Below are 12,018 nucleotides of genomic sequence, written 5' to 3'. Positions count from 1 at the left end.
ATGATCATCCCCCCACTGATGCGCATAGGCAAGCAACACACACACACACACACACACACACACACACACACACACACACACACACACACACACACACACACACACACACACACACACACACACGTGATGAAACACCAAGTTGCTGAGAAAGCTCAGTTGAGGAAGGAAGTCTTCCCAAAACTCTAGTGTGCAGAGGAACAAGGACCCAGGTCTCCACCCAGAGGAAAGAAGAAGTAAGAATCTTAACAACCATCCACATTCTCACGCAACAATCTGACACTCACACAGATCAGCACGAGGTAAGGTCAACGAGCAGAGTACTTTATGTTACAGGATTATTATAATTAGTGTAGAGTTGTTTTGGTTAACTATCTGCATGCAGTCACATCAGGTGAAGGACAAAGCAAAGTAATGTGAGGTCTGCTATTCATACAGTCCCACAATTATAGGTGTCATTTAATCCTATTTAATAGTATGTCATGGCTCGTGATTCAAGTAGCCTAAAGTAAAAATCTTTGATATCTAAAAACCAAGAAATGTCTGGGAATGGCAACAATAGCGAGAGGAGGCCATCTCAGGAGGTGGTATTTAAACAAATACAAACTGAACTGAAAAGAAAGAATTAACTGGCACAAAAAAAAAACCTTTTGTATTGAAATGCCTTGATATTTTTTGTATTGAGAACCATGTAACTTATGTAATATATGCATACATTGTAAAACCCTGAATAATTCTCAATAAAGTATATATAAAAACAATAGCGATTAGTTGGAATAATATAAATTGCAACAATAATGTTCAAACTACAATAATAAAGATGTTATTGGTTTGTGTTCTTTCATGCCAGATGACGTTCTTCCTGCTGCTTGGGATGTTGGCTTTTTGTAATGCGACTCCACAAGGTACAGTAAAATGCTTGTTTACTTAAAAACTTAAGCAAGTTTGGTTTGGTGTACTTATAAGACATTTCAGTACTTTCATTGCAATGTAACAGACAGACAGAAAAAACGATAGAAGTAAAGGGTTTCCCTATGGCCTCATGTGCTTTCTCACATCAGGGGCCCTATTTTCATGCTTCACATCAGGGGCCCTATCTTCATGCGTCAGAGGCACTAAATCCGTAGTGAACGGCACAAATCAAATAACTTAACAAATCAAATTTGAATAGACAATTATACTGTATGAACACAATGGACACAACACAAATTACAATCACAGAGATTTGTGGAGAATTAAGACGAGACCTCTGAGCTGTGAATGTTCTAAGGCTGTACCCTAGCCCTTATTTTAGGACTCGAACTTGGGCAGGAATTTTCGAGTGAACATTCGGACCAATCATGACGAACACAATTTCGGGCCAAACAAAGAATTAGGAGTAGGAGCCCTACCCTACCCTACCCTACCAGCCCTACCCTAACAGCAGCAAAGAATACAAAAACAGATACTTACCCAGTTACCGTGAACCATCACGTTCTTCTGCAGATGACAGGCAGTGTCCACAAGTTAGGTGAAATGAGGTGAAATGACAGAACCGGCCGAAATTGTGGCAGTCGACGCAAAAGACGCAACGCAAACGAGTGCAACAGCAGGCAGCCCGACACGACGCAACCGCAGGAAGCCGGAATACAGAATACATCAATATTAATTATTAAACCAAAAGTTCAAACATAAATCATAAATCAAATGCTTTCAAAATAAACAAACAGTTAACCAGTTGATCCAAGTTAAGACACCAAGCCTATATGACTCACCGAAGAGTAACCAAAGGTTGTCACAGTGAACATGCTGCTGTCAAACATTTCGGCCATCTTGCATAGGTGGGAGTGGGGAGTGTAGGAACTGATGTCACCTTTATACTGCCTTGATTGACAGTTGACATGGGTTGCCATTTGCGGGTTGCCATGTTGGCTGGGTTACATTTACATGGCCAAGGCAAAAAGCAACAATACAATCAAAACTAAATGTATGTACATTTGAATTGAAAGTCAGAATATTCAATAAATCAGTGTCACACACACACACACGCACATGCGCGTGCACACACACACACACGTGTGTGTGTGTGTGTGTGTGTGTGTGTGTGTGTGTGTGTGTGTGTGTGTGTGTGTGTGTGTGTGTGTGTGTTTGTTGCTGATTGGCTGATTGGCTGCAGGCCCATCACCAAATTAATGTGCACAGGGGATTTTGGAGAGAGACACCTGGGACAGCACAACAAGGAGATAGACATAACTTCTGACAGGAATGCACGAGAAACTTACTTTTTAACATATATCACATTCTCGCCGAGATATATTTTCGAGTTAATAAAAAAGGGGGAAAAAAAACCGAATGGTTCAAATGCATTAATTAAGATTTGAGTGCCAACCCTAACGAGCGAACATTCAAACCTTGAATGTTTGGGGACAGCCTTAGAATGTTCTGCAACATTAAGCGGAAAGGCAGCTCCAACTAAGGAGCGCCTTCTTCTATCAAACGGAATTCGCAAGGTTGTTTGAAGAGGCACTTTCCGCTGTCCTAAACCTGTGTGGGCAAGATAGCAATGTCAAGGAAATGAGCATGAGCATAGCAGCCGATGTGTACTGTGCATTATATATACTTAAGGATGTCAAGGTCAAGGTGTTAGGACATGGATTAAATAGTCAGTGCGTTTCAGCCGCATAATTCACATAGAATACTGACACTGGTACAATCTGCGAGACTGTGACACTGGTGTAATCTGTAAGTGTTGTATCATGTAGAGCAAAAAGAAGAAAATTCATGAGTAGTGGGTACCTTGCCTCTAGTGTAGACCACGGGTAGGTTCAAGGAAGTCATCTTCTCCCTGGTATAATCCACAGGTCGGTTCACCTCTTCACCGAAAACTCAACTATGAATAGGCCAGCCTAACGACCATAAGCCTGTCATCAGGCTTATGGTCTCATATAATAAAGAATGACATAATATTGTTTTCTAAAATAACAGTAACAATGGTGCACCCAGTGTCCAATCTGCCTCAAATTATTGACATTGACAACCCATCTGTTTTACAAATAACAGGGTTTATATTTCTCAATGGAAGTGTATACGAAGTAAGCTACCTCTAATCACTGCAGATGTGTCAGTATTATATTACCATAATAGATTGGTTCAATTAAATTGTATGTGTTGAAACCAGTTCCAGATTCACAGATTGTATAGCAAGGTCTACTCTAGGTCTATTCAAAAGTGTGGCTTAATATTATTTTTACATTTTGACAATCATGTATCATGTATGTTGAGACAAAAGTGTAACGACACAGATTATATCCTTTAAGAGCAGTCCAGTTGTTTTTCTTCTCAGATGAAAAGTTTAGTAGACAATGACATCACATTTCTTCATCTGTCATTTTCTGTTTAGACCTTACAGGTAAAATGTTCACCTTCCCACAGAAGACCAACACAGCTCGTGTGAAGCTAAGGACAACTCAAGACACATTCGAAGCTGTGACTGTTTGCCTGAGGTACAGGGTAGAAGTGAGGCGATGCTAAAAACGCCTTATACATCCTGACAGTTTTCTGAAAAACTTTACAATTCACTAAAAATATATTTCTCATTTCTCTCACAAAGTTATACTTTAGCTATTGAAAAATAGCAGATCTGCAAGATCATAGCGTGGCACTGAGTGCCGTGCTACGAGCTTGTAGGTCTGCTATTTTTGAAAGATCGCGAAAATGTGGCACAAATTGTTGAATATATATTCTTTCAGAGTGAGCGTTTTTAACTCAAATCTTTGTTTCTGGGGGAGTCCCTGGAACAACATATTTTAAGATGGGGGTCGGCGGCCAATTACATATATTTTTGCGGGTCCTTGACATGAAAATGTTTGAGAACGACATAGGTTTTTCAGAAAACTGTCAGGATTTAGAAGGCTTTTGTAGAAGTGTCCTCAGGTCTAAATGGGTTAAACCTTCATTTGGCTTTTACTGATAATTACTTCGAACCCGTCAAATTATGATTATGAATATATGAATATGATGATTATACTGTATGGTCAACTAACGAACCAGAGAACCCATGACATTCTTTGGTTGTTGTACATCTGCCATCAGGTCCTTTACAGACCTCACCAGGAGCAACGTCCTGTTCTCCATGGCCACTCCCTCCAATGCTAATGCATTCCTCATCTTTAAGAAGCAGACTCAGATTGAGCTGGACGTTATGAGCACGACAAACGTGAACTTTGATTGGCGACAGTACAAGCTTGACACCTGGCAGGACGTGTGTGCCACCTGGGATTCCAAGACTGGAGTGGGGCAGCTGTGGTTGGATGGAAGACCCACTACCAGGAAATTACTCAAGTCTGGAAGCATCAAAGGAACTCCAATGATCGTGATAGGACAGGTAGTGTTTTACAGCTGGAAAAGTGCATCATGCATGCATCTACAGCATGAATCTATGGATAGTTTATTAGTTAAATAAGATATAGGTAGCTGTGATAAGTCAAAGGGATAGTGCAAAATTACTTTTCTTCTATAGATTACTCACCCCATGGAGGCTTGAATTCATGGATATTTTTAAAGGGGAAAGCCCATGAAGGGCCTATGCAGGTCCCTTATTGTATTTGTCTTCTTCTTCTTCTTCCCAAAATAGCAGTTTTCACAACACTTGGCAATCAGTGGCGTTTTGAAAATCCTGGGGCCCCCCTGCAAGGATTGGGTGGGGGCCCTTTCACCACAGTGTAGCCTATAACACCAGTAAGACGCACAAACGCGTACACATGGCGGATACAATCAACTGTTCAGGAGAGGAGAAAAACGGTTAGGTAATAATAATAAGGTAATAGCACAGACAGACTAGAGCATGTCTGAAAAAAATGTCAGAGCTGAAATCGACATAAATATGAAATAAATACTTAAACATGTAGCTAGGTGTAATGAGTCCACAGAAGTGAACCTTTCAAGCCTGTTTTCTCAACTAGCTGCTGCAAGACATTACTCTATAAGCCAAACACTCCAAAACTGGTGGGTCAAACTGAACAACCAATATGTCAATTTGAAGCTATATGATTCCCTGCTTTCATAATTATGACATGAATAGAATAAAAATAAATAAAAAATCAATGACTTAGCCTTGGTCAGAAACGGTTGCAGCCTGCAACCAATATAACACAGTCCAGGTAGGACGTTGAATGTCCCATGAAACTTCAGCACCATATAGACAACGAAAGGAAAGGAAGTTCTGCAGTGACAGAAAAGGAAAATAAAGAGAGGCTGTGTATTCTAATTCTAATTGAGGTGGCCAATATAGAGCATCATACATTATAAAGAGTGCGGTATCACCATTATTTGTACTGCATGTGCGCCTGTGTGTGTGTGTGTATGCACGCACGCACGCGTGCCGTCTCTACAGGGGGGCATTGGATGTTGTGCCCCTACAGTCCAGATTGGCCAGTAATATGCACATATTTGTATATTTTTGTTTGTTGTTGGTGCTGCTGCATTATTGTAGCCTACTTGTAGCCTTTCTCAAGCATCACTTTGTTAACCGTTTCCGTCCGTAGGACGTCTCCACACGTCCTAGGAAACCCAATAGACGCGTACAAAGGACATGTTTACGCGTCCTAGCACGTCCTCAATGATATCAGGCGAGGGGGGAATATTCTGAATTTTTCCCTTTTAAATTTTTTTGACTGAGACTCTCAGGCACCCGTCGCTTCGCTCTGCCTTCATATTAGCTTACCGTTCTTGGGCCCCCCCCCCCGCACTGCGTCGCTTGCGGACCCTCAAATACGCTGCTGTTGGCAATATTGGAGAGGGCTATGCCAAGTGGTGAAGATGCGAAGCACACAACAATTGGCCAAAGAGTGGTGCTATAGCACTCGGTTGAAAATACAAACTTTGAACAGGCATACGTACCTCATGAACTGTTTGTGTCCTCCTGCCAAACAACTTTTGTGTTCTGACTTTTGACCTCTGACCTTTAGATCATCCACCATTTTGAATGATATGCAAAACGGTTCAAATTTATGTACTGTGTCTTTGATCAAAATGCACGAAGATTTCGATACGTGAACTTAAAAATAAGGTTTTATGAGCCAATGCAAATTGCAGTTTTATGAAAATCCTTCTTCTGCCCCTAATACATAAATGCAGAGTCACATGCATGAGACTGTACAGTATGGTAGATGTGTTGTTGAGCACCGCTCTGTTTCTTATTTGGCCCCATCTTATCGCTGCTTGCACCTATATTTTTGTTTTTGTTGCATTCCTATGTCAATCATTTGATGACCAGCAGTGGTTCCCTATGGCAGTGGTTCCCAAACTTTTTCATGTCAAGGACCCCCACATTGTTACTAAAATGCCGCAGACCCCATTTCAAAAGATATGACCTTCCTTCTTCAGCCTTCAGGTGGTCTTCCACGTATGATATCTATGGTTTGTTTCAATGTCTATGTTAATGTTGGGCACATGAAACCTCATTGTTACTGCTCCAGCTAATTGATTCTCTTCCATGCTTACAGGAGCAAGACTCTCATGGTGGTGGGTTTGATTCTGATCAGTCCTTTGTTGGGATGATGACTGACGTCCACATGTGGAACTATGTCCTCTCGTCCTGTGAGATCCAGCGGTACAACAACGATCTCAACTTCAGCCCAGGGAACGTGCTCAACTGGAGGGCTCTGGACTTTGAGACTGTAGGAACGGTGGTTCTGGAAGAGAATCAAAAAGGCTGTGTTTAATTATCTCAAAACTAGATGAATCCAAACTATTAGACACAGCAGGTCTCATATTCTCTGAATCTCAAATGCAATATAAGTGTATAATCATCTCAAAATCAAAACTGTGGATGTCTGTTTTGAATGTCCAATGCGATTAATGACTATTAAAAATGTAACGATTCCCCCTTCCCTGTCTTTACATCAAGTAACAAAAAGGGTGATTTAACATGATGATGTACATTCATAACTCTTGTGACAAGTGAGGCACTACATGTATTTACGCTACTTTGTGTTGCGTTGTGTTGTTATATGTTATAGGCCTATACGATCATCCATGTACACAATATGACATTACCGGTATACTTAATGAACTGGTGGGCATGCCCACATAAAAACAACATTTTAACAAATACTGTACACTTTTTGGAAAAAGTTATTCCTCCTTATATTATAATAATATACCTGATGATCATGTTTTTAAGAAAACGCCATAGACAATAAAGAGAAATGTAATGTTTGTTTTGAGGACTAAAACAAACATTAGCACCCGTTGCTTAAACAAACAAAATTATGTTGTAATTAAGGTTGTAAGATGAGCACCCCTCACTTCACACAGGTGTGATTTTTGTTCTCTCAAAAGGCCCAATCGAGGCCCAGGTCAAAAGGCCCAATCGAGGCCCAGGTCAAAAGGCCCAATCGAGGCCCAGGTCAAAAGGCCCAATCGAAAAATGACAGTGTTATAGTGATCACAATACCATCCCCTCGTCTAACCCCTCCCCCTTTATCAAGCAACAGCTTCAGATCAGGTGGATCACCACCCATGACCCATCACCACCTACCAGGCAAACCAGGCATACTTAATTTTCTATCTGTATACTTTCACGGTCCGACAGACGACAACCTACCTCAAACCCTAACCTAACTATTATCGCAAGCACGGGAGCAGCGCATGTTCCAGTGGTTCCCGCATGTCGGACTAATGCTTGCGGATCCCTTAGTGATACGTAGCTATGTTAAATGCTTCATCATTCAGGCCTTCTGAAATACTCAGCCTGGCTTGTCTGAAAAATATCAATGGAGCCTGCAGTCTGTAGGGATTGAGCAAGTCACTGCTCTGAATTTAACCACCCCCAACAAGTAATAAAGGAAATTAATGTCATGAGTCACTTCTAAATGCCTGCTGTACGGGGAATTGCTACATAATACGTATTTAAAAGTTTGACATGAATCCTATTTCACAAAGAATAACTAATATGCAATGGAAAGTATAAGTCATTCATGCAACTCTAAAGGTCAGAGGAACAAAGAACAAGAGCCACAGTCTCCACCCAGAGGCAAGAAGTAGAGGTTAAAATGCTCCCATAAATGAGTCCACGATCTCAACCTGACACTCACACAGATCAGCACAACAAGGTAAGCAAAGCATGAGCAAAATAGTGTGATTTTATGAGTGGTAATTATTACTAATTAATACACTACACATTAGACACAACAAAGTAATTTGTGGTCTGCAAATGTCCACAACTAGCAGTAGTTCATTTAATACATGTGTACCAGTAATAGTACCGTACCGTATCTGTTTGTGTTGTTTAATGCCAGATGAAGTTCTGCATGCTGTTTGTGATGTTGGCGGTTTGTGATGTGACTCCACAAGGTATGTAACACTTAATTATAAGACATGATTTTGGTTGCAGTGTAACATTCTAGTCAGACTCACAGCCACATAGAGAGGAAGACATGCAGGCACCTAGACCTACAGTAGGACAAATAGATGGATAGATTTGAGTTAATTCTTAAAGGTAGCGTAAGTGATGTTTTTGTTAAAAGGTTCAAGCTCTATTGTGATTGGTAATCTTTGCTATACAGTTTGTTCAGTAACACCCATCTCTCATCAAATAACAGAATATATATGTCCTGGTGGATTAATTGTCAATCTCAGCCATTCATCAGCTAATTATTATTTTGTATTATTATTTAACCCTAGAACACTAAACACGAGTGATTTTCACTCGGACGATTATATTTCTGTAATTTTCATAATGTTGCTGATGCCTGAGGTGGGTGGGCCTTTCAGTACCTTCATGATGCTCAGTGACATCATAGAAGGTAGGTTTGTTTCCCTGCCCACATCCCTGGTTTTTTCTACAGGCAGGTGTTCAGGTGTGAAATTCACCCGAACACCTGCCTGTATAGCCAGTGTTTAGTGATAGTGTGATGGAGAACAATTCTATACACCATGCCATGTATTGCTGTACTTTTGATGATTTTTGTTTTATTATTATTATTTTTATTTATGTTTAGTATTCTATAGGGTTAAAAAAAAAAAGCATGTCAGTCAATAGCAATCCGCTATGCTACCGAATTTGGTGATATATGATACACAGTAATGTAGCCACATTACTATTGTTTTCTAAAATATTTTTGGACACTTACTATACAGTATATATTCCGGTAATTCTTTTCAGTTTTGAATTTTTATTCTGCAGGTTCTATAGCGTGACATGTTGAGATGCAGAATTCCAATAATTGCAAAGATGTCTGAAGTACAATAACGATGGTGTACTTCCAGTGTCCAACCTGGTGTGCCATCTGCCTCAAATAAATATATTGACATTGACAACCATTGTAAGACTACTCTACCATACAGATTGGTTGAATACAATTGTAAAGAAAGCATTCAGATAAATGCCAGATTATATAGCAAGGTCTCTTTATAAGTTGTTTCATATTATTTTTTACATTTTGACAATTATGCATAATGTCTATTGAGCCAAAAGTGTAAAAGCGCATCATTTAAGAGCAGTTTGGATGTTTCTCAAATGCATTTTTTGTTGACAATGACAATGAAGATTTTCTACGAGTTTTATCACACGATTTAATTTTTCACCCGGTGCCAATGCCTAAACTGTAATCCTAGGTGCTACTCTCCTTCTGCCAACCTGGGGAGAGCCCCGAACAGAGCTCATGCTTCCTTCAATGCATGAGGAGTGCACCCGGCAGTGGGGAGTTTCTGGCTGACCAGGCGGAAGTAGTATAGAGAGTTAGAGACCAGGATTACTGCATGTTTTATGTGAGGTACCTACCCTAGACCTAGGGGACAAGGGGAGAACATGCAAACTCCACACAGAAAGGCCCTTTCACCAACCCGATATGATGCAGATAGGAGAGAACACGTTCCAAGCGCCCACAGCATCTCTGGCGGGAATCAAACCCAGGACCTTCTAGCTATGAGGTGACAGTGCTACCGCTGCTCCACCGTGCCCCCCTTATGATAATTTCTTCATTTGTGATTTTCTGTTTAGACCTTACAGACCTTACAGGTAAAATGTTCACCTTCCCACAACAGACCGACACAGCTCACGTGAGGCTAAGGACAACTCAAGACACATTCGCAGCTGTGACTGTTTGCCTGAGGTAAGTTAATTCATAGATGAGCTAGGACTAGGAGTAACTTTAGTTAGTAGTATAGTAGTTAACATTTCTGTAAGTGTGAAGTTATCATATCATACAAATGATGTCACCTACAAGAAACTGAAACACAGCATGCTGTAGAAACAGTGGATGCACCACAGATCTGGAACTGGAAAAGTACATTCCTCTGTCTGAGCACATATGTCAGGGGGGCGGGGGGTGCAACAGATGGTGCAATTTTCCGTGCTTGTGGTGACCCCTATATGAACAAGTGATTGTGATTTGGGATGATTGGATATTAAATTCATGACATATGAGTTGACAATTTGGGGCACCTCAATATGGGTGCAAGTGAAATGGCTTTTGGCTTGGAGGTCATTGAATGGAGGTAATTGAGTGGAGGTCTTCCTTTGCCTACTGCAAAGTATGCAAAGTTTGACACAAATCAGTCCATTGTTTTGGAGATTAGCTGTACACACAGAGACAGACTGTATGTTCAACTGAGTAAAGAACACTACACTGAACTAAATAATAATTATACATCTGCCTTCAGGTTCTTTACAGACCTCACCAGGAACCACGCCCTGTTCTCCATGGCTCTTCCCTCCGATGCCAACGCATTCCTCATCTTCAAGGAGACAACTAGGATTGAGCTGGACGTTTCTAACGCACAAGCTGTGAATTTTGACTGGCAACAGTACACACTTAACACCTGGCACCACCTGTGTGCCACCTGGGATAACACAACTGGACTGGGACAAGTGTGGGTGGACGGAAGATCCACTTCCAGGAAATTACTCAGATCTGGAGGCATGCAAGGAACCCCAAGCATCATACTAGGACAGGTAGTGTTGTACAGCTAAGTACCTATGATGTATTTATTTATTATTATATATAATAAATAACATAAATACATATTAGTTTATTATATATAACTTGATACAAAATATAACATTATTGTTTTGAATGAGCATATTTTATATTCACAATGTCTCAGAGTTATTGGCATTTCCATTCTAAATTAATATGGTTATATGAGCAACTCCAATAATTATGGATTTTAAAGTATAACACTAGCCTTCAGGTGGTCTTCTTTACAAATTAAACAATATAACATCCAATGAGAAATAGTACAGAAAAATAGTATAGTATGGTTTGCTTTATTGCTGGGTACATCATTGTTAATGCGCTCCCTCTAATATTGATTTTCTTCCATGCTTACAGGACCAGGACTCAATGGGTGGTGGTTTTGATGCTACTCAGTCCTTTGTTGGGATGATGTCTGATGTCCACATGTGGAACTATGTCCTCTCGCCCTGTGAGATCCAGCGGTACATGGACGATCTCAACTTCACCCCAGGGAACGTGCTCAACTGGAGGGCTATGGTGTTTAAGACTATAGGAACGGTGGTGCTGGAAGAGAATAAAAAAGGCTGTCACTAATGAATCTCAAAAGTAGATGAATACAAATTATTAGACGCGGGTGCACATGTTCAACACCACTGGTGTTGAAGTACTTACACTGAAGTACTTACACTGTATGTATTGCATTACTGCTATTATTGAAATGTTGTTTTATGCCTTTCTTTTCCTTATTTTTTTCTCCATTGCTCTGTAAAGCACTTTGAACTGCATTTCATGTCATGAAGTGCTATATACAAATAATATTTTATTATTATAATTAAGTGTATAATCTTCCACACCAGAATATCCAAACTTGTCTGTTTTGAATGTCCAATGTGATTATTAAACTATTAAAACGGTACACTGTTTTTCTGTCCTGTCTTTATATCAAGTAACAAAAAGGGCCAGTACACTCTTTCACACATGTATACACTGTACATCCTTCACTCTTCCACAACTTTGCTCAGGTTATTAATTGTCCAGGCGATGTAAAAGACACCTGCATGTCTGCACTTGATCTTGAAGT

The 12,018-nt window shown here is 40.3% G+C and overlaps 1 protein-coding gene across 1 annotated transcript; it reads left to right on the top strand.

The window, feature by feature from the left end:
* Positions 1-362: 362 nt before the first annotated feature.
* Positions 363-11,634, top strand: LOC308318603 (uncharacterized protein). The gene is made up of 9 exons (XM_080768219.1): positions 363-391; positions 848-902; positions 3,377-3,479; positions 4,069-4,360; positions 6,480-6,692; positions 8,277-8,331; positions 9,980-10,091; positions 10,642-10,933; positions 11,313-11,634. Exons 1-9 carry the CDS (start codon positions 377-379, stop codon positions 11,529-11,531), a joined length of 1,356 nt encoding a protein of 451 aa, XP_080624345.1. The 5' UTR covers positions 363-376; the 3' UTR covers positions 11,532-11,634.
* Positions 11,635-12,018: the final 384 nt, after the last annotated feature.

This window comes from Protomyctophum bolini (genome assembly GCF_963924005.1).
Source record: "Protomyctophum bolini genome assembly, chromosome: 7".
NCBI lineage: Eukaryota > Metazoa > Chordata > Actinopteri > Myctophiformes > Myctophidae > Protomyctophum > Protomyctophum bolini.
The sequence above is the reverse complement of the archived record's forward strand: the minus strand, read 5'-3'. Positions and strand labels throughout refer to the sequence as shown.

Coding starts and splice junctions, on each gene's coding strand:
- LOC308318603 (XM_080768219.1), top strand. Junction 903..3,376: donor TTGTAATGCGACTCCACAAG/GTACAGTAAAAT, acceptor TTTTCTGTTTAG/ACCTTACAGGTAAAATGTTC. Junction 6,693..8,276: donor AAGAGAATCAAAAAGGCTGT/GTTTAATTATCT, acceptor GTTTAATGCCAG/ATGAAGTTCTGCATGCTGTT.